The sequence below is a fragment of the Leucopleurus acutus genome, assembly GCF_964270905.1.
Source record: "Leucopleurus acutus genome assembly, chromosome: 11".
NCBI lineage: Eukaryota > Metazoa > Chordata > Mammalia > Artiodactyla > Delphinidae > Leucopleurus > Leucopleurus acutus.
This window is the reverse complement of record NC_139152.1, coordinates 43,711,285-43,733,560: the sequence shown is the minus strand read 5'-3', so window position 1 is coordinate 43,733,560 and position 22,276 is coordinate 43,711,285. Positions and strand designations below refer to the sequence as shown.

Sequence of the window (22,276 nt, the reverse complement as noted above, 5' to 3'; positions counted from 1 at the left end):
GAGACAGAGGACCAGGAGGGAGTCCCAAGACAAGAACCACAGCCCCCTCCGTCTCTGCCAAACCAAGCTCTCCAGGAACAGGCGATGGAGTTCCCAGAGGTCAGTGCACCCAACCTCCTGCCACCGGAAAGGCAAACATGGGGACCTGTGGGGAGCAAAGTGGGGAGGCACACCAGGGGAAGTAACCTGGTGCTAACCTCTGCCACCGACTACTCAGGGAAACAGAGCAGGGTTTAAGAATCCAAAAAGCAGCACGTTTATTTGAGGCTCTTAGTGGAGAGCTCCCGATTTCATTCCCCTTCGTCATTACCAGTTACGTGAGGACAGAACCCGGGCCAGCTGAGGCCCCTGGTTTCTGGCCCTGTGCCCTCCTCAGCCTGCAGGCAGGCAGTCTGTGTCAGAGGTAGAGGTGGCACCTCCAGGGGGTACCAGAGCTGGGCAGATGCACGGGCCGGGGGCAGGAAGAGCAGGGAGCAAAGGACGAATGTCCACGAGTCCAGCCGGGGCTTTATTTGCTGCCCGCCATGATCTTGAGGTACTGCAGGGCGCGGCGCGCAGCCTCGCCTCGGGCTGCCTCCCTGGTAGTTGCAGAGCCGTGACACACGGTGGCCGGCTGTGTGGACAGCTCCACCAGGCACTGGCAGAGCCCACTGAGGCTCAACTCCTCTGCAGACCAAGAGAGAAGAGGGAGGCAGTGCTAGGCAGGAAGGCAGCACCGGGAAGGGGGTGTCCATGTCATCACCATGCGCTCCCGAACCCTTACTCCCATCCATACTTGCTCTGGTCCAGTCCCACCATCCCCCGGCCCCCCAGTAGCCATACCAATATCCAGGTAGCTGACGTGGAAGGCCTGCTCCTCAGAGAGCTCGCTGAGGACACTGCAGCAAGCAGAGCCCAGAGCGCCCAGGGAGCCCGCGGAGCAGCTGCGCAGGGACAGGATCTTCTCTCCCACCGAATTCCGCAGAGAATCCCAGGTGCAGCCTGGGCCCCGGTTCCGAAGTCCATCTAGACGGGAGCCCACACCCTGACAAGATGGGGACAGGAAGAAGGATGCAGCCAGGGACTCTGAGACCCAATCATTTAACAGACATCCTATGTCCAAGGAGAGAAAAGCCCAAAGGACGCTTCCTCCCATTGCCTCCTCCAGTCAGTCCCTGTGTGGCCACCTCTAGCTATTAGACCGTGGACCGGATGGCCAGGCAGCCTTCCTCATTCCAGTAACAGAAGCCTACAGGGCCCCTGCCCTGGGCCAGCTCCCTCCCCCAGCGCACTCACCATGCAGGCCTATAGCTGAGGCCGAGAGGGGGCCCAAGAAACCCTGGGTCTGGTAGGAGAAAGGGCGGAAGCAGCCCTGGGACCCCGAGAGGCTCACTTGCAGGTCACAGACCCGAGCCCCCAGTGCCCGGCCCCCGCGTGGGGGACGGAGCCCGGGGCCCGGCCCACAAGGCACTCACGAGGGAAAAGTGATCGTCCTCAGGCTCCGCCTCACTCCCCTCCCGCGCATCCAGAGGCACCGTGTGCACGCGAAGCAGCATTTTGGCCGCTGCATTGCGCTTTGCCAGCTTTTTGGAAGTGCCACTGCCTGCAAGGGGGAGAGGGTTGCTGAATCATGGTTCCCAATAGACGCCGTGCTTCCACCCGCTCAGGGGATGTCAACTGAAAAGAGGAGCTCAGGACCTGCTGCTACGCGTCCGAGAACCTAGCCGGCCAAAAGAGGAGGGCAGAACAGGGTGCAAGGAGAAAGCTAGCAGGAAGGAGCCAAGCTGGGGGTCTCCGCCAGGAAAGCAGAGAGAGGCTGGGAGCTGCCTGTGGCTGTGGCTGGGGTGCTGCGGGATGGACAGTAGCTACAGGAACTCCCCTCCGCCCAGTTACCAATCTCAATGAAACGCTCCACCCGGCAGGTCATGGTAAACTCTTTGCGGTGGGCTGGTCCAGACTCCTGGGTCACTGTGTACTCAGGCAACCGCCAGCCTTTCTGCACCACCAGTTCCTTGGAAGGGAGAAACAAGGGTGCACAAGACAGTGAGAAAAGAGTCCTCACATCCTCTCCCCCTCCCACCCTGGAAGCCTCAGACTCGGAGTTAAAGAAGGAATAAAGGAGGGGTGGGAGAAGCCCTCAGAACAAGGTAACAGCCCCACATCAGCTACCCCCATGGCCCCTGGTACAAGGGAAGACAGGCATGCATGGGAAATGAGGATGGGGACACACCTGCAAAGCACCAACGGGGTTGCACTCAGACTGCTGAGGGGAGACAGGGGGCTGCACCTCCATGGGGGGGCTCCTGAAGGAAAAAGGGCCCAGGGCCAAAGCTGAGGGGGCTGGCTCCTTCGGCAGCTACCCATGAGTCCTAAGCCCTGCTCTGGTTTCCCCCACTGCCATCTCCCTACTCCCCACCAGGCAGGCAGCTGTCTCTCCAAACGTCAAGCCGGCTTTCTTGCCCCTCCCACCCCAGCAAGGTCTCCTCCAGCTCCCAGGCCCATTTCGATTTTCCGGAACACTTGACTGTCGCCTCGCCAGGACAGTGGAGAGGGGTGTATGTCCAGTCCCCAGAAGCACCTGATGGGACTCAAACACAGGGCCATCATATGGCCAACTCAGAAGAAAATGGGGCCTGCAAGACCTTTAACATCAACCATGTGGCTACTGAAAAATTATAAATTACCTCCCATCTCAGGAGCTTACCAGCTGGTGCAAATTCTTCAAACTCTGGTCCCCAACTATTCCATCCTCTGTTTACACTCAGACTTCCTCATGCCTGACCAGCCTGGGTGCAAGGGCTAGGGGCCAGGAGCCAGGACCCCTTCCCGCCCCCCCAGGGCAGGCAGGAAACACAAGATACCTGGTTGGGACAGCAGATGAAACAGGAGTAGCAGCCGCTGCAGCTGTAAACACCGGCACGTCCTCAGGCAGTGAAGAGTCTAGGGGAGAAAAAGAACTTCCCGAGGGGAAGGGGGCCTTTGATTCACACCCACGTGGGGTGGGGGTGGGGAATAAAGGGTGTGGGACCCAGGTCCTCCTGACCTGCCCATCCCCTAAGAAAATCTCTTCCCACTAGAGACAAAAACTCAGGGAAGCTCAACCACCAGTTCCTCCTGAGATCTTTTGCTGCCAAACACTTGATCAAAAAGACTAAGAAAAGCGGGAGGAGGGTCTCTTCCTACCCAAGAACCACGGGAGCAACAAACACCAACCTGAATGTGGAAGACGGAATATGCCATCTTGCTGGAGAGGGGAAGTATGTTGGGGAGCAGCTCCCTCCAGCCTCAGCCTCCACCCCTCCCCCTCCCCAGGCCCCAACCTGGGCCCCAAACCACAGCCATAACCCCTCACTGGGGCTGGCCATTGCCCCCCAGAATCCTTCACAGCAGCAGGAGCCCTGGAAGCATCCTGCTCGGGTTCCAGAGGAAGCTCTCAGGAAGAGGTCAAGTCAGCGTGGTTCAGTGTCACGAGGCCAAGCCTACGGGGCAGAGGGGCAGGTGCAGGGGCCTGGGTTCCTGACAGAGCCTCTAGGATGCCTTGGCTGTACCTCCCTCACCTGCTGTCCTCCAGGGCCGGCTCCAGCATGCTCCCCCCTTTGAGGTGTTTGAGGGCCACCTCGGCTGCCTTGTGCTTGGCTGCCTTCTTGCTGGGGCCCTGACCTGAGAGAGGGGGTGTGGGCAATACTGGAGGTCACTGGAAGGACAGAAGAGAAACCAGCATCCCACAGCCTCTCTCCTCACAGCCAGAAGGAGTCAACCAAGCCCCCTCTCATCAACCTCCCCCTGCCCAAGACTGGAAGTGTTCACGCTAACTGCTGTAATGAAGGGCCCTTATCTTTCCATGAGTTCCCCAAATCAAGCCATGCCGGGCAGAACTCCTCCTGAGGTCAGACACTTTGTCTGGAGGTTCTTTCTCTGCCTCACTTTCCTCTGGGAAGCACTTTCTTTCCTCTCAATAAATAGAGCTGGCTGGAAAAATAGAAAGAGTGCAGGCTCTAGAGGCAAAACCTGGCTCTGCCACCTACTAGGCATGTGACCTTGCCCCAGTCATTGAATCTCTCTGAGCCTCGGTTTCCTCAGATTCAACATGAGGATACTACCACCTACATCAACTGGATCCGACCACGGTTTAAGGTAAGTGTGAACTTGATTAAGCACCTGGAGCAGAGTCCAGCACAGCGGGCACTCACTCCCCCAAATGCTGCACTGAGATTTCGATTTATCTCCTCTTACTTCTTCCTGCAGGATAACAACGATCTGCCGGGTCACTGTGGCAGCGCGGCTTTGCTTCTCTAACTCTCCCGAGTCCTACCCACCTCCTCACAGACCTGTGCTCCTAACCCAGTCAGGGATTTTCCCCCTGAAATCTCTCCTGCCCTCACTGGTCTTGGAGAAAAGGACGTGAATAGATTCCAAGCAATAAAGCCAATGGGGCCCTGTGAATGCACACCCCAGCCAGGCTGTCCAAGCCTTCCTCACCAGTGCAGCTGGTGTCGCCAACGGTGACCCGGAAGGTGAAATTAGGCTGGTGGGCTTGGCCCTCGGCTTTGAGAAGGTCGTACACGGGCGTCTTCCCTATTCTGGTCCCATACTCCTGCAGAAGGCTGATCGGGGTCTTGCCCGGGTTGGCTGCCAGCATTTGCTCTATACTGGGGGGAAGGGCACAAACCCTCATCACACCTCCCCTCTCTGCACCCACCTGGCCAAGCACTGCCATATCAGATCCAGGCACACTACGGGGGACATAGGGTCCAGGGGACCTTAGGCAGCCACCGGCTGGGTTCAGTGTGGAGTAGAGGTGCAGGCTGGGAAAGCAGGGTCCACTGCCCCAGGGCAAGCGGGGAAAGCACTGTTCCTTGTCTTAGTTAAGGCGAGGGATCCTGTACCCCAGTGCAGTTTGGAAGTGCATGTCCCCTGACACAGTGCAGGCCAGGTCCCCAGTACCCACCAAATGCACTGAATGTCGGGGGCATAAAGCCCAACGCCCCAGTGCAGTCTGGGAACCGGGCCAACCCCGAACTAGCTAATGCTGGAGGCTGTGGCCACTGCCGGGGTGCATGCCGGGAATCACGGCCCACTACCCCAGTGCTTGCCGGGAACAACCCTCAGGCCAGGTGCATGCTGGGGCCGCGACGCTACTCCCTCCGCACCGTGCCAAGTTATGCGCCCTGCAGGGATCGGTACTAGGCGGCTCACCTGGGCAGCCCGCAGCCCGTGGTAATGCCGGAGCCCTGCTCCTCTTCACTCATTCCCTCCTCCGTCTCTGCGGGCGCCACCGTGACTGCAGCCTCCACGCGCCCCAATACACCGCCGACGAGCTAGGGCCGGGGCCAAGCCCCGAGTCGCGGCCGGTCGGGCCTGCCGCGGAGCATGCTGGGATATGGAGTCCCCCGCCCACCCGACTCTAAGAGTCTCCATCAGGAGGGGAGCTATCCGCCCCACAACCCTCCGCGTGGTTTGCCCGGGCAGGCAGCACCGCCTTCTGGGAGGAGCGGACTCATCCACTGTCGCCTCCCGAGCTGAGGGTGGTTTTTTGTTTTTTGTTTTTTGTTTTTAATATCGCCCCGCCTCCTTCCTTCCGCGTTTCCTAGCCTCAGGGCTGGGGCTCTGGGCGTGCGTACTAGCAGAGTGGAAGCGTCTAGGGGCGGGGCGGTAAGGGCGAACTCGAGACTGGGGGCCTTCGGGTCCCTTGAAAACTACAGAACCCAGGAGCTTGCGCGCCATCTTTGTCGCAGCTGGAGGGGCAGGGTCAAACGTGCACGAAAAGTTTCGCGGCGTAATTGGTTATTCCCGACTGCGCTCGCTTACTCTAGGAGGATTGCGACTGGTTACTTCACCTAGAGGGGCGGGGACAAGGGAAGAGTCAACCCCCTTGATCCCGCCTCTTTCTGAGAAAAGGTTGTGATTGGCCCAGGTGCAAGGCGGCTGTCGGTTCCTGACTCTGCACTCTGGGAGGGTGGGCCCTGCCTGGACGCGGGAGGGCACTATCCTTTGCCCCTCAGGGCAGCGGGGCAGTTGTAAATCCTAGCCCATCTCAGTCTCAGTTACCGCTCAGCCTTTGGCCTAAGCCCCTAGCTCTCGGGCCTTCGTCTCACAGAACCTGCTTCTTTTTCCTAGGTTGTCCTTCACCTCCCTTCCCCTTAATTCTGCCCTGCAGCCTGTCGGTTTCCGCTTTTCCAAAGCCTTTTTAGAATGGCCCGACACCTTTCTGTAGCTGGTTCCCCTACGCCAGGAGACCCCCCTCTGGTGCCTGAGAATCAGGCTATAGTGGGACAACAGGATTAGTAGGACTAAGGCACACAGTGGTCTCATTCCCTCTGCCGTGGGTCTTGGGTCTCTCAGCTAAAGAGAGGATTCTGGCCTCTTAAGACTAATCAACTAATCTGTGTGCGGAGCAGAACGCGTAGTTTTGGGTCCCAGAGCTCCATTCCCTCTTCGCCAAGGTCTCACAGCCACTGGCCTGAAAGATGTAGGGAAAATCTTGTGACCTTGGAGAGAAAGAGATCACGAAAAATGTCTGACTCTAATGAGTGTTCTGGGAATGGATCAGGGAAGAGATGGGCTTCTCTGTGCGGGGGTGGAGGTCCAGAGGAATCTTGGAATAATAACAAGGGGTCATCCAGGAACACTGGACGGGGACGGGGCATTGAGCTGAGTGGATTCCAGCTGTGTGGAACTGGAGTTGTGACAATTAGAGGAAAGAAGACAGGCCAAGATCCTTTGACAGGGGGAACGATGCTGGGGGGTGGAGGGGGTCCCACCTGAGGGGCTGCTGTCTCAGGGTATAGGAGGGAGCTTATAAGACCAGCATAGTGGGCTCCTACAGAGTCGGCTTAAGGCCGGGGGTGGGATCGCTCCAGGTCCCCGCCAGCAGGGAGGTGCGGGGCCCGGACGACCAGGGACGAGCCTGGAACGTGCCTGATGGCAGCAGCAGGCTCCTTTAAGAGGCCGCGGCTCCAGCGCAGCATCCCCCGTTCAGGGCGTGTCCGTCCCGGGGGGCCCGGGGCGGGGGCCTTGGAAGGAGCGGGAGTTCAAGCCGAGTGAGGACGGGGCTTGGGGTCGGGGGGTGGGGGGAGAAAGCTGGGGCTGACACCCGTGCACCCGGACACCGTACGAGCATCGCCTGTGACAGCGCCCCTGGTCCGGTCGAGGGCAGCGGGGGGAGGAGGGAAGGAGGAGGAGAAGGAGGAGGAGGCGGGAGCAGCATCCGGAGCCGAGCTGCAGCAGCGCCGCCTTTTGTGCTGCGGCCGCGGAGCCCCCGAGGTGAGAGCCGGGCCGAGTTGTGGAGGGTCGGGGGCAGGGGTGGGTCTGGGTCCTGGGGTCCGGGTGCCGAGGGAGGGTCGGGAGGTAGATGTGGCGGGGTGCGGCGAGGGTGGCGCGGGGATGCTGAGACCGTGGGGATGGAGGAACTGGGGACCTGGACCCGACGCCTGTGGGGATGGGAAGGAGGGGAACCGAGCGGAGGGACGCCGCGGCCAGCTTGGAGGCGAAGGGCCTCCAGAGCTGGAAAGGAGTGTGTGGGGTGGGGGTGGGGGCACGATTGGGGGACGGACGTAAAGGACAGGGGGCAAGGGAACATCCTCCTCTCCTCCCACTCACCCTCAGGAGGGGGGAGAGGGAAGGAGGAGGAAGAGTTTGGGCCCCCTCAGGGCAGGAAAGGAAGGACAAGGCCTCATGTGCCCCTCACCCCCCTCCCCCTACACACACACACTTAGCAGGCTGCACCTGAGGATTATAGGCAAGAGCACCTGTTCCTGGATGCCCAGGTGATGGTCATTCTCCCCTGCCCCGTTCTTACGTGGCTTTCTCCCTCCTCGGTCTCTCCATCGCCTCTGGCTCCCCTAACCCACTTCCCCAGCCCAGGCCTTTCATGAACCTCCTCCCTTTTCCCTACACACTCCTCAAACTCCTTGGCTTAGAAATAAGCAGGAATCCTTTCCACAGAGTTAAAACTCCTACAACCATGGCCGTGGCTAAGGGGAGGGAAGAGAAAGGGTCAGAGGCTCTACAGACAGTGGAAGGAAATAGTGGGGTATCCCTTAGAATTGAGGGAAGAGTCCCACCTTTTAGCTCCTTCACCTGCTCCCTCTTGGGAGGAGAGTGGGTCAGCAGCCCTCAACCAGGAAGGGGTGCACACGAGGTCCAACACAGAATCATCTCAAGCCACAGTCAGTGCCTCCCTCTAAACACAGTTTCCCTTCCAACTCACAGAATGGACTCCATGGCTCTGGGAGCTCTGATTTTTCAGCCAGAGGGTCATGTCTAGGGAAGGCAAGTAGGAGGGATTCAGGAAGGAAAGGGCCTGCGTACGCCCCGCGTCTTCCCGTCCAGGCACTGAAGTTCCTCTGAGCTTTAGGGCCTCTGCTCCCTCTTATCTCACACTTAAGGGAGGAAAAAACTTCTGCCCTCTCCAGCCTGCCACCCATCTACTCACTCACTGTGGGGACTGAGGCAATGCTTGGAAGACCAATGGTGTGATACAGTAACCCCAGCACATGTGAAAACGAACCACTAAATATCCTTCCCCTAATTCAACCCAAGTATGGGCAGGGGAGGCAAGAAGTTTACCTAAGGAAGTGGCTCAGGACTTTCTGGTTGTCCTTACGGCTAAGGATGGCAAAACCCCTCTAAAAACTGACTGCTGTTTCTGGGTCCTTCCCCCTGAGGTGATGTGCTGCTCTGGCTCTGCCAGGAAGAGGACCCTAAATTCTACCACCCACCAGCCTGGACTCGCCCAATGGCTCATCACGTGCAGTCCCACCTAGCCCTGCTGGTCTGGGAGAAAGAAGGGATTAGGGAATCAACCCCTTCAGGAGTCCCCGTCGAGGCAGAACAAGGAGAATGTGGAGATGACGCCAGCAGGGGACACGGGGGCTTCACTGATGGGCTGGCTACAGACACTAGTTTGCTCCCGGGAGAACTAGGGGCAGCTGTGTTGGGGAAGGGTGACGAGGCGGCAGGGGCGCGCTATTCCACAGGAGAAGAAGGATCCTCCAGGATAGAGCCCTTTTCCTTTGGTTCCTTCTTTCTTCACTCTCCTTTTTATCCCTTGTGTTTATCCAGCTCCCTTTCCACCTATACCATCTCTGCTGCCTCTTGCTTTGCGGAGACAACGGAAAGAAGGGGAGGGACACACGTTTATAAAAATCTACTACTGCTTGTTAGGCGCTTTCCATGTGCTAATGTTTATAGGGAGCTTCCTGTGTACCAGGTACCAGGCCAGGAACTTTATGTGGAGTATCTCAATACTGCTTATAACAATACTGAGAGGTAGAATAATCATCATTTCTATTTTAGGGATGAGGAAACTGAAACGTAAAGAAGTTAAGGAATCTGTTCAAAATCAAAAAATCAGTATGTGGCAACAGAGTTTAGGATTTGAACCAGGTGTATCTGACCCAGAGCCTATGTTATTACCCACATAATATCCTGCATTGCCACTGTCCCCATTTAGAGATGAAGAAACTGAGGTTTGTTAAGAAGTCTCATACTCCAGGTCGCCCAGCTGCTCAGGAGCAGAGACAGGACCTCAAGCAAAGCCTCTCTGCTTCTCAGGCCATCCACCCTTCCTCCCTAGCTCACTGTCCAAGGCTAGGTGACAGGAATGGATATAGGCACTCTGTAATTTTCATTTCTTCTTTTTCAGTTTAAAATAGATTTTTTAATTTCTTAATAAAAATACCCACAATTCCACCTACTTAGAAATGGTTACACATTGGTTTCTATCCTTCCAGATCTTTTTTTTTTTTTTTTTTTGGCGTTACACGGGGCTCTCACCGTTGTGGCCTCTCCCGTTGCGGAGCACAGGCTCTGGATGCGCAGGCTCAGCGGCCATGGCTCACGGGCCTAGCCGCTCCGCGGCATGTGGGATCCTCCCAGACCGGGGCACGAACCTGTGTCCCCTGCATCGGCAGGCGGACTCTCAACCACTGTGCCACCAGGGAAGCCCCTTCCAGATCTTTTTAAATGCACATACGGCTCAGGAACAATTTGTTAAAATACGCTGAACTTCTTCCAGGTGCACCTGAGGTCCTAAGTATCAGGGACCCCTGTGACCCATCATACCTTGCTCCTACCCTCGCCTTCCCCTCAAACCTTAACGGGTAGGGCTGCGGGGTGATCCTGGGCCACGATGGCCAGGGGGTGAGGACAGGGTACAGGGAATTAGGCCTTCCCCCTCAGTCCAGAGGAGGTGGGATATAAGGATTTGCGAAGGAAGGACAGGGGCCTCTAGCACACCGCTGCCATTGTGACATGGTTCCCCTGGGACATGAAATCAAGATTTGTCCTGGGGAAGTAGAAGGTTCTGGTCTCCCTTCTGGTCAGACAGAAGAGATGGCCTCTCCAGAATCCACAGAGAAAGACCTGGTGTCCAGCCAACCAGAAAGACAAAGCCGGAGCCCCGGCACTGTGCTCATGGCATTCCCCACATCATCTTACTTAACCCTCACCATCCCATAAGGTAGGGTTGGGAGCCTCGGAGGGATTACGTTCCTTGAACTAATTCACGGCAATATGAGGTTTTAGTTCTGATCTCTCCAAATCCAAAGCTGGTTCTTTTTTCCTAAACAGTACTGCGCCCCTCTCTCCCAGCCCCTTCACTGCCCACACTACTGGAGGAAGAGGCGGTGGCGGCTAGGGTTCTCAGGGCTGGACCTGTGTGAGGCTGGGGGCCTGGAGTTAGGGGTGATCTCCAGTTTTGCCCAGGCTCTCAGGGGAAGGCATTCCCCCCTTATGAGGGCGTAACAGAAAAGCTGTAGTTCTTTCCATCTGAGAACAACCCTGGGGCCAGGACCATGGATCCTGTAAAAAGCAAAACAAAAACAAGCTGCAGCCATTGGCCGGGAGCCTTGGCCAGGAGGGGTTAGAGTCCTTTACTCTCTCAGGATCTCAAAGCCTGGATTGGTGGAACTACCATTCCCAAGTCTTGGGTCTCCTTTCTGTGTGAAGACATCCCCTCCTCCCCCAGTTAGGAGAGAAGGGGAATCTTCCTTTCCTGAGTGCAAAATAGGGTCCAAGACAGTGGCGAGTGCTCAGTGTGAGAGCCCAAGACTTAGACAGATGGCCTGGCCTCTCAACTGAGCCCCCAAGACAGCCAGACAAGCAGCTTGGCATTGAGATTCTGCTGTTAGAACAGGAGTGAGAAACGATGTAATGGGTTGCTTTGCCACAGGCCTCCAGCATCTCAGGCAGGAGAACCTGGGAGGAGGAATGAAAGGGGTGTGGGGTACTCCCTGCCCACACTCCACCCCTACAGCCACCTGGAGGGAACCACCAGCAAACAGAGAACCTGGTAGCTGAAACTGAATTGGGGCTTCCTGGGGTGTCCAAAGAGCGGCTTCCCCTGGAAGATGCATAGTTTAGGGACCGCTCTCTCCCCTCACCCAATCTGGAGCCGAGTTCTGCACAGTGACCTTTCGGTAAATATGGTTGACAGAATGACTGACAGAGATATCCAGCCCCTCCTGTCACATCCCTGCCCTTCCCCCATGCTCTGCATAATTGATGGCCAGGGAGACATCCCTCCCCTAGGGTGACCAAATGTCTGGGGCAGGGGTTCCTAGCCATGATATCCCCTCCCCCCGCCGCAAAGCCCTGGCGCCAAGGCCCAGGTGGGGGGCAGTGGGACACAGCTGGCAGGTCAGAGATAAAGGACACAGAGAGAGTGTGTGTTGGGAGAGAGGAATCTCCAGTTTACTATAATCTCCTGGGGCCTCAGCTCCACCCCCACCCCCCCACCCCCAATACACACACACACTCCTTCAGGTCAATCTGGAAGAGCTGTCATTAGCCTGAGAACAGGGAGGGGTGGACTGAGCGTGGCTGGGTTCCCTCCCTTTCCTTAGGTCCCATCTCCTATTTCTTCAGCTACTTCCACTGCCCGAAATGACAAACAGGTGAAATGGCTTCTCTCCCTCTCCCCAGCTGCTGGCCCTGGATACTGGAGGGGCCCCTGGGGAGGCCAGGGGAACTGGAGGGAGCCTTGGCTGCAAGTGTCTCAGAGCGTGTCACCCTCTCTATGCCTAAGGCTCCAGGTTGCCAAACACCAGGTGAAGGCTGAAAAATTCCTTTAAAAAGCCAGGTGTTGTGCCTACTCAGAGCTCAGCTTCTAAATAGGAAATGAATCGGGGAGGGCACAGATGATCTGTTTTTCAATCCCCTTTCAGCTCCTTTTACTCAGTGTCCTCTGCTTTTCAAAATCAGTTTTTCAGTCCATCCTTCTTAGGAGTGTCTCTCCCTGTGCTTTACGCTGTTCGGTCTTTCTCTCAACTAGGTAGGCTCTCCTTCTCTGGCCGTGCCTGTCGCCCTTTCGCGTGTCCAGTCTCCCTGTCTTACCATTTCCTGCTTTCTCTGTGGCACCGCACCCCCAAAGTCAACCCAAGTCCCCTCTCTTCACCACCACCGGCTCTCCCTCCAATGCACGCGGGGACGGGGGTCGGCATGGGGAGGAGGGGACGCAGAGGCGGTCAGCCGGTGGGGTCCGAGGTCCCCGCCTGCCAGCCCGCAACCAGCACGTGGGCCAGCCCGGGTCAGGGGCGGGGCCCCACCCCCGCGATCGCCGCTCACGTGACTCCGGGCTAATCTTGTCCCGGTGACTTCACGCGCCGCCTCGGGCCCAGTCGTCATGGTTACGCCGCAGCGCCCAGCGCTTCCCCCAACCCGCTGCGTCCCCTCCCCTTCCCCGCCCGGACCCCCTCCTCCTGCCGCCGGGCCCCCGCCCCCAGCCCCAAGCCACGTGACGGCCGGGAAGGAGGTCGGGAAGCGGGAGGGGGCGCTGGGGCCGTAACCCCTTCCTCTCCGCTTCGAACGGCCCTCACTCTGGCTTCAAGCAGCCGGAGCGCCCCAGTCCCGCTAGCCCTCCCTGCAGGCCCACCCGGGCGGAGCGCCGGGAGCCCCGGCCTTCGTTCTCAGTGGTCCGGAAGGGACGCCCAGCGTGAGGGGCGCAGGCGAAAGCCCTCGGGTCCTCCCGCGGCCGTTCTCCGGCGAATTGGCACGTTGCTTGGCCTGTCATTTGCCTTACTACGTGCATCTCACCTCTTGAAGCCGCCGTTATCTCGCGGGATATGTTGGGGATTCGGAGGCTGGGATTTCAGCTTTCTGAGCCTCAGTTTTCTCAAGAATATAAAGGGACCAATGATAATACCTCCTTCCCTGGGTGGTTCTGAGGAGTGAGGGAGCTAATGCACGCGTAGTGTACGTCTGGCCCATAGGACGATCCTCTGGGGTGTGTAGGGCAGTGGACTTACTGGACACCTTCCTGCTCGCCGGGTGCTGTTCGAAGCCTTGGGATCCCGTGCGACATCGTCACTCTCAGGAGTACAGGCTCTCGGAGGAGCCGGACGCCCCCTCGACCGCACTGTGTCTCCAGGATAATGGGAGCCATGATGGAGGAAGCACAGAGGGCTGTGCCAGCCCAGAAGGGACAGTAACTCAGAGCAGCGGGGACAGGGAAGAAGACTTCCAGGATGAAGTGAGACTTGGAAAACAACAGATGGGGCTTGAGAAGCGCCTTCCAGGCTGAGCACAGAGCTTGAGCCTCTTCCTAGCTAACAGCACCTTGGGCAGGTTATTTAAGACCTCTGCTACCTCTGACAAATGGGTGTAAGGATGCCTAACTTAGAGTTTTTAGGATTTAATAAGCCAATGCACCTATAACAGAGGCTAGCATACATGGTAAGCTTTCCATAAGTGTTAGCATTCTCATTAGGTGCCCTGGCCCAAACGCCTGATGTAGCTTGGTAACAGGCTCTGTCCATTATGGCCTGGGTACCAACAGCAGTGGGAGACGAGGCTGGGGAGGGGCCAAGAGCATGGAGGTGAGGCTGCAGGACCAAGTGGGGGCTACTAGAGGGGTTGGAGAGGAGGGGTGCTGGCCAATTTGTGCTTTAGAAAGATCCTTCTAAAGGCTAGGTGGAGAATGGGGTGGGGGGAGCCTTAGAAGAACTTGGAGACCATTTAAGGGGCAGTTGTCCTGGGCCAGCTGACACAGCTAATGAGGCCTGAATTAAGGCAGTAACATGGAACTAGAGAAGAGAGACTAGAAAGGCACTGGGTCAGGGCTATTCGAATGTGCCAGGCATAATAAGAATCAACTGGGGTGCTTGTTAAACACTCACCCAGGCAAACCCCACACCTGCCCACTGAAAAGGTCTTTGAGAGGCCTGGAAATCAAGAGTTACAAGAGCTGAGACAATCAGAGGTGCATCCCCACCCAGTGAGCCCTTTTTATTGTAGATTCCTGCCACCCCTCTCCAGTCGTGATTCAGAGGCTCCGATGCAGGTGGTTAAGGAGGGACCCTACTATGCTGAATAGTTAGAGAGGACGGCTGGCCTCAAGAATCCCTACACCTCAGGATGATCTGGTAACTGACTAGATGTGGAGGGAAATGGGAGACCAGATGACTTCTGGTGTCAGGCTTGGGACAAGATTGGTATAGGTTGAAGAATTCGCTGTGCCTGAGTGATAGCTAGTTTATTCCTTTGTACAGTTGGAGAAATGGAGGCTCAACTACAGCTTGCCTGAGGTCACGCAGCCAGTAAGCGACAGAGGCAAAGCTAGGATTCAGATTTTGTAATAGCTGCTTTATAGATAGCACCCAGCTATGAACTGGGACAAATCTCTATTGTTTGGAAAGCTGGATCTTGGTTTGGGGAGTGCGGGAGAGGGCAATGGAGAAAGAGGAAAGGAGACAGGGCCTTCTCTAACTGAACCCTGGGGGAGCAGTGGGACTGATGGGAGGGCTAAGGGGGGTGAAGCACTAGGCTACAGCTTGTCCTGACAGTTTCTGCATCCTCCTTGGACGGTTCTGCCTTTTTCCCTCGTCTGTGCTGGGCAGATAATGGAGCTCATTGGTTACAGCCGTCACTTACCTCGGAGAGGCCCAGGTGTGTACGTGTGCGCACCCGAGAGGGAGACTCAGATGTGAGCCCTGAATATGCCTTAGGATAAGACTCTCAGCAGAGTCATGTATCAAGTACATGAGTGTGAGGCCCCGGAATGTCATGTGAGAGTGCCTGAGCGGCGCCGAGTCCTAGCAGTGTCACCTGTGTGTGCTTCAATGTGAGGGAGGCGTGAGAGTGTTACTGTTGTGTGCCTAAGGTTGAGACTCAAAATGTGTATATCCGAAGGACCCTTATATGACACGTGTGTGCATGTGAGCCTCAAGTGAAAGAAATATGTGCTCCAGAGGTAAATTACAGTAATCTTACAGGGAGAAGGGAACTAGTCTATTACCTTACTTGGGTTTGGGACGTACCTTACCAGTATGTACCTGAGCAGGGCTGTTACCTGTATTTACCTGAGAATGGTACTTAGGTATGTTGCCTGTATACCTAAGGAAGACTTGTGTCACTAATAGATGCTTGAGAGGAAGCTTATGTTTCCCAAGATGGATCCCAGGGGAAGCTTGGAGGGGGATAGGTACCTGAGGGTGAGGTTCAAGTGTTACTTCCAGGAGGCTCTTGTGAGCCCAGCTCCCCACCCCACACCTCTGCCTCTAGGGCGAGCCTCCTGAGCTGGGGCACCTGCGGCTTTGACGGCCCGTCCTCCTTTTTCCCACAGGGCCCACCGCTCACCACTACACCGGGGCCCAGAGGCCATGGCCTGCCTCCATGAGACCCGCACACCCTCCCCTTCCTTTGGGGGTTTCGTGTCCACCCTAAGCGAGGCGTCCATGCGCAAGCTGGACCCAGACACTTCCGACTGCACCCCCGAGAAGGACCTGACGCCTACCCAGTGTGTACTCCGAGATGTAGTGCCGCTCGGGGGGCAGGGCGGGGGCGGGCCCAGCCCCTCCCCAGGTGGAGAGCCGCCCCCTGAGCCTTTTGCCAACAGTGTCCTGCAGCTGCACGAGCAGGATGCTGGGGGCCCAGGGGGAGCCACTGGGTCCCCTGAGAGTCGGGCGTCCAGAGTTCGAGCAGATGAGGTGCGACTACAGTGCCAGAGCGGCAGCGGCTTCCTGGAAGGCCTCTTCGGCTGCCTGCGCCCTGTCTGGACCATGATTGGGAAGGCCTATTCCACGGAGCACAAACAGCAGCAGGAAGGTAGGCCGTGTCCTCAAGGAGACCCTCTCCCCATCTCCCTGAGCCTGACATCCGTTTGGACAGCCCCACCTAAGTTGCCTGATGATCCTTTTCTCTCCCCAGAGCCCAGCCCCTTATTTGTCCATCAGCCACTGACTCCCCATTTTTTTTTTTAATTTATTAATTAATTTATTTTGGGCTGCGTTGGGTCTTCGTTGCTGTGCGCGGGCTTTCTCTAGTTGCGGCGAGCGGGCTTCTCGTTGCTGTGGCTTCTCGTTGCGGAGCACGGGCTCTAGGCACGTGGGCTTCAGTAGTTGTGGTGCACGGGCTTAGTTGCTCCGCAGCATGTAGGATCTTCCCGGACCGGGGCTCGAACTGTGTCCCCTGCATTGGCAGGCAGATTCTTAACCACCATGACACCAGGGAAGTCCCCCCAGTTTCTTTTTAGACCACCCCTTCATTTCCTTCCTGTCCCCTCATCTTCTCAGCCCATTTTAGCTACTTTTCTGCCTCACCCTCCTTGAGTCATCTCAGCCAACCCAATGCTTTTCCCTGAGCCTGACCACCCCAAGGCCCCAGGTGTGGCTCTCTGAGCCTGTGGCACTGTGCCTCCTGTCCACAGACCTTTGGGAGGTCCCCTTTGAGGAAATCCTGGACCTGCAGTGGGTGGGCTCAGGGGCCCAGGGCGCCGTCTTCCTGGGGCGCTTCCATGGGGAGGAGGTGGCTGTGAAGAAGGTACGGGACCTGAAGGAGACTGACATCAAGCACCTGCGAAAGCTGAAGCACCCTAACATCATCACCTTCAAGTAAGGTCTGGGGCGGGGCCGGGGTTCTCTTTTGAGGGCAGGGATCTACCGCACCCTTCCTGCAGCGGGTGCCAGAATGGCGTGGGTGGGAATGGGGGTGCCAGGTGTGAACCAAGTGGATGCTGGGCTGGCTGAGCCCTTCATGCCACTGTGTTTGGCTCCCAGGGGTGTATGTACCCAGGCTCCCTGCTACTGCATCCTTATGGAGTTCTGCGCTCAGGGCCAGCTGTATGAGGTGCTGCGGGCTGGCCGCCCTGTCACCCCCTCCTTGCTGGTTGACTGGTCCATGGGCATTGCCGGCGGCATGAACTACCTGCACCTGCACAAGATTATCCACCGAGACCTCAAGTCCCCCAAGTGAGTAAGCAAGCGAGCAGGGAGAAGCTACTGTGCACGGTCTCCTGTAGGTGTCCCCACCCAGGTCAGTGTGGCCATCTCCCTGCTTTCAGACCCTGTCCTAAAGTCCATGTGGCCATCTCAGAAACCCCTCCCAAGTGATAGCCCTATCTCAAGAGGGCTGTGGTAAGCCCCCCGTTTCTGGGTGTCCCAGATGACTTCAAACAGAAAGGTAGAGTTGCTGCAGCTAGATGAGGTGCGTGGAGGGGCCCGGGCCCCAGCTGACTACACTCTTTACCAGCATGCTCATCACGTACGACGATGTGGTGAAGATCTCCGATTTTGGCACTTCCAAGGAGCTGAGTGACAAGAGCACCAAGATGTCCTTTGCAGGGACAGTAGCCTGGATGGCCCCTGAAGTGATCCGCAACGAGCCCGTGTCTGAGAAGGTCGACATCTGGTGAGGGCCAGGCTGAGGACTGAGAATAGCAGGCAGCCAGCATGAGACCTGGCGGGGTGGGGGGTTCTTCCAGGGCCTGAGTACAAGTGAGAAGTGAGACAAGCCTGCGGTAACCTGCAGGGCCTCTGGAGGAAGACCCCCCCAAGTGATGTCCCCTCTTATCCCTAGGTCCTTTGGTGTGGTGCTATGGGAACTGCTGACTGGTGAGATCCCCTACAAAGACGTAGATTCCTCAGCCATCATCTGGGGTGTGGGAAGCAACAGTCTCCATCTGCCTGTGCCCTCCAGCTGCCCAGACGGCTTCAAAATCCTGCTTCGTCAGTGCTGGTAAGGACCACCTGGCCAAGCTGGAAGCAAGGGAGGTGGCTGACGGTTAGCCAGCACCCAGGACCTGGGCATCCAGGCCCAGAATCCTGAACAGGGAAAGGGGAAAGAGCTTCCAAATATGGCTCTCCAAGAAAGACCCCAGGACTCAGAGTGTGTATCAAGGGGACTAGGATAAAGAACGGAGAGAAATTGGGCTGACCAATAGTCTGTAGGGGCGCACAAACTGTGTGTGACTTTGGGCAAGCAGTGTTCCCTCTGAACCTGTTTCCTTATCTGCAAAATGGGGACAACAGTATCTGATATAGAGGGTGGCTATGAAGCGCCTGTGAAGGACCAGCACAGCCGCTGAGCATGGCTGGTTGAGCCTCAAGTATCGACTGTCATAGAACGCGGGAGGCCCTGGACCCTTGTTTGGAACCTAGACCATGGAGGAAGGTGGGAGATTTCTAATCTTTGGCTAAGCATTTCCCCAAATGTGTTTCTTTTAATGGAGTTACTCAAAAAGGTTTGTTTTGGCAAACAAGTTGGAAAATGGGATTAAATAGGTTTCCTTACTGCAGGACTTTGATATGCTAACAGATGGCCTGTAACATTTCCTAGATAGTTGACCAGGGAGTTTTGTCACAGAATCATTGTAGAGTTGGATTCTCCAGGACACCCTTTGGGAAAGGATGCTCTAGTTCCTTTCTGGACCTCCCTGCAATTCCTTTCTCTCCCATGACTCCACTTCCTCCAGGAACAGCAAACCACGAAATCGTCCATCATTCCGACAGATCCTGCTGCATCTGGACATCGCCTCAGCCGATGTACTCTCCACACCCCAGGAGACTTACTTTAAGTCCCAGGTGTGCTGTGGGGAGGAAAACGAATACCTTAGCTCCCTCTCTTTGCAGGGGTAATGGTGTCCTTTGAGGGGAGGCTGGGAAGAAGGGTGGCTGGGGATGGACAGATTAGCTCTTGAAGGACTGAGACCTGGTCTTGGTTGATCCTGTGCCCCACTCCTGTCTGCTCCAACACACACAGTGTGCAGCAGTGCAGGCACCTGCGAAGGCTTTCTACAGGTCTCACCCCTAATTTTCTCTCCACCCCCAGGCAGAGTGGCGTGAAGAGGTAAAGCTGCATTTTGAAAAAATTAAGTCAGAAGGGACCTGTCTGCACCGCCTAGAAGAAGAGCTGGTGATGCGGAGACGGGAGGAGCTCAGGTGTGTGTTTTGGGAAGGTGATTTCACCAATAGCAGGGCCTGCAGACCAGTTCCCAGAGACTGGGATAAACTATGGCACCGGGTGAAGCCAGCTCACCTCGGGGACCTTTCTGCCCATTTCAGACACGCCTTGGACATCAGGGAACACTATGAGCGGAAGCTGGAGAGAGCCAACAACCTGTACATGGAACTTAATGCCCTCATGTTGCAGCTGGAGCTGAAGGAACGGGAGCTACTCAGGTAATCACACACACCCTCATACACCAAATCCCATCTTCCTGGAGCTGTGCCTGACTTGGAGATCCTACTGAGCCTCGGCCCCCATTCCTGGTCCCACGCCCAGCTAACGTGTTTTGTCTTTAGGAGGGAGCAAGCTTTAGAGCGGAGGTGCCCAGGTCTGCTGAAGTCACACCCTTCCCGAGGCCTCCTGCACGGGAACACAATGGAGAAGCTCATCAAGAAGAGGAATGTCCCACAGAAGCTGTCACCCCACAGCAAAAGGTAGCACCAGAGTTTACAAGTGCCATCGCTTGTGAATGGCAAGGGGGATGCTGGAGAGGCAGGAGTAGGGCTCAAGGATGCCAGGAAGACGGATACTGAGATGGGAGAGAGGTGCCTTGTACTGCCTGAGGTTAGGGAGTGCTTTCATGTGATAAATTTGTTAATCTCCAACTTGCACTTTCCCTCTCCCACCAGGCCAGATATCCTCAAGACTGAGTCTTTGCTACCCAAGCTAGATGCAGCCCTGAGTGGGGTGGGGCTTCCTGGGTGTGCTAAGGGCCCCCCCTCACCAGGACGGAGTCGCCGTGGCAAGACCCGTCACCGCAAGGCCAGCGCCAAGGGCAGCTGCGGGGACCTGCCCGGGCTTCGTGCAGTTGTTCCACCCCATGAACCTGGGGGACCAGGAAGCCCAGTGGGGCTAGGAGGGGGACCCTCAGCCTGGGAAGCCTGCCCTCCAGCCCTCCGTGGGCTCCACCATGACCTCCTGCTCCGAAAGATGTCTTCATCGTCCCCCGACCTGCTGTCAGCGGCATTGGGAGCCCGGGGCCGGGGGGCTACAGGGGGAGCTGGGGACCCTGGCTCACCACCTCCAGCCCGGGGTGACACCCCGCCAAGTGAGGGCTCGGCACCCGGCTCCACCAGCCCGGATTCACCAGGGGGAGCCAAAGGGGAGCCACCTCCACCAGTAGGGCCTGGTGACGGTGTAGGGCTGCTGGGAACTGGAAGGGAAGGGACGGCGGGACGGGGAGGAAGCCGGGCTGGGTCCCAGCACTTGACCCCAGCTGCACTGCTGTACAGGGCTGCTGTCACCCGAAGTCAGGTAAAGTATGGAATGGTTCCTGAGCTCTTCCCCTTTCCTTCTTCTCCATGGGGTGCGGTGCAAGTCCTTAATTTACCTCCCACGTTAGGTTCTTGATCTTAAGCCATTCCCAACTTAACCCTTTAAAACCATGTTTCCTTATCCTGGGTCCTTGATGACCTCTTCCCCCTTTGACCAGTCTGCTCATCTCTCCTGCAGAAACGTGGAATCTCATCAGAGGAAGAGGAAGGAGAAGTGGACAGTGAAGTAGAGCTGACCTCAAGCCAGAGGTGAGTGATGCAATCAGGAGATAATGGCATTCTTTGCTTTCTGAACTGCAAGGTGTAGTCAAGCTATAATCCTGGTCTGCCCAACATACAGGTGGTCTCAGGGCCTGAACATGCGCCAGTCGCTATCTACCTTCAGCTCAGAGAATCCGTCAGATGGGGAGGAGGGCACAGCTAGTGAGCCTTCCCCCAGTGGCACACCTGAAGTTGGCAGTACGAACACTGATGAGCGGCCAGATGAGCGGTCTGATGACATGTGCTCCCAGGGCTCAGAAATCCCACTGGACCCACCTTCCTCAGAGGTGGTTACTGGCCGGGAACCCAGCTCCTTGCCCATCCCACACCACAACCTACTCAGAGGGGAACAGGTGAGTCGCAACCAGGTACTGGACAGGGAGCAGATGTCCAGTCATTTGAGAGCTGCTGGGGAGACAGATGCAGAGGCCAGAAAGATAGGTACTTCGCCCCTGTGTCACTCTGTATCTGAAGCTGTTTCCTCCCGTACTAAAGAGCAAATATCCACATGGTAGAATTTGGGAGATCTAGAGTACCTAGCAAGGTTGCGTGCACAGTACCTATAAATTGCAGCCAGGGAGGAATCCTGAAACTAGAAGTCTGGTGCCTTGGAGAATGGCCTGAGCAACTGAAATCGGGAGACAGTAAAACCTCTAAACCTGCAACTACAAAGACCACAGTGAAGGATCCTGAAGGAATCTATTTGCCAAGAGATGCTGAGCCGCACATCACTGCCTTTCTGCTCTTCTTCACAGGGCCCTCCCAACTCTGAGGACTCAGACTGTGACAGCACTGAACTGGAAAATGCCAACAGTGGTGAAGCCTTGCGGCCCCCAGCCTCCCTCCCTCCATGAAAGCCACTCTTATCCTTGTACATAGAGAAATATTTATATAAGTAATATATATGCGCCACATAATCAACAAAGACAGGGCTATCCCAGCCTAAGTCTGGCTCAAGGGAGACTGACCCCTGACCAAGTCACCTGATAAACTCTAGGGACACTGGCAGCTGTGGAAATGAAAGACAAGTACTGCCCTAGAGATATGGGTAAGGGCAAACTGGCCCCTTCCTGCTTCACTCCAATACGTTCAGCAAGTGGTGAGGCGACAGAAAAGCCAAACTTGCCTAGTTTCCTCTCTATTCTTTCTGCCCAAACTATGAGGAGCAGGAAAGGGAGCCATTTAGACTGCACTTTTTTGTTTTCCGTTTACTCTGTTTACACATTTTGCACTTGGGAGGAGGGAGGCTAAGGCTGGGTCCTCCCCTCTGAGGTTTCTCAGGTGGCAATGTAATTTCTTTGTCCCTCCATCTCTCTGCCCAAGCGCTGGCTTAGGGACTAGGGGGAGGCCAGGAGATTGTGAAAGCATGTGATGGCTCAGGCTGAAGAACTGGGGTGTTGTTTTAAGTCCCTGCTTTTATCTTGGTGCCTGATTGGGGTGGGGACTGTCATATTGTAACCCCTGTGAAAAAACCTTGAAATATAACCACTCCATGCAGGCAAGCTGTTGAGGGTTTTCTTGGTGACTGAATGGGGTAGCCT

At 56.5% G+C, this 22,276-nt stretch overlaps 2 protein-coding genes across 4 annotated transcripts; one reads left to right on the top strand and one right to left on the bottom strand.

Annotated features, from left to right (window-relative positions):
• Positions 1-258: 258 nt before the first annotated feature.
• TARBP2 (TARBP2 subunit of RISC loading complex) lies at positions 259-5,637 on the bottom strand. Of its 2 annotated transcripts, none has more exons than XM_082849440.1 (9): positions 5,176-5,637; positions 4,459-4,628; positions 3,537-3,639; positions 2,841-2,936; positions 2,210-2,282; positions 1,873-1,990; positions 1,455-1,582; positions 823-1,024; positions 259-666 (listed from the first exon to the last, which is right to left on the bottom strand). In XM_082849440.1, the coding sequence occupies exons 1-9, from the start codon at positions 5,226-5,228 to the stop codon at positions 509-511; spliced, it is 1,101 nt and encodes a 366-aa protein (XP_082705566.1). In that variant the 5' UTR covers positions 5,229-5,637; the 3' UTR covers positions 259-508. The 2 variants fall into 2 exon arrangements, with proteins under 2 accessions (XP_082705566.1, XP_082705567.1); XM_082849441.1 differs by lacking the exon at positions 5,176-5,637 and adding an exon at positions 4,928-4,987.
• Positions 5,638-15,578: 9,941 nt separating this feature from the next.
• Positions 15,579-21,589, top strand: MAP3K12 (mitogen-activated protein kinase kinase kinase 12; the record flags this gene model as incomplete). 2 transcript variants are annotated; one of them, XM_082850293.1, is made up of 14 exons in its annotated part: positions 15,579-15,715; positions 15,815-16,023; positions 16,625-16,808; positions 16,974-17,165; positions 17,446-17,604; positions 17,773-17,931; positions 18,668-18,776; positions 19,024-19,133; positions 19,257-19,373; positions 19,497-19,634; positions 19,830-20,454; positions 20,653-20,723; positions 20,815-21,088; positions 21,491-21,589. In XM_082850293.1, 14 exons carry the CDS (start codon positions 15,579-15,581, stop codon positions 21,587-21,589), a joined length of 2,583 nt encoding a protein of 860 aa, XP_082706419.1. The 2 variants fall into 2 exon arrangements, with proteins under 2 accessions (XP_082706419.1, XP_082706418.1); XM_082850292.1 differs by having other exon boundaries at positions 15,579-16,023.
• Positions 21,590-22,276: the final 687 nt, after the last annotated feature.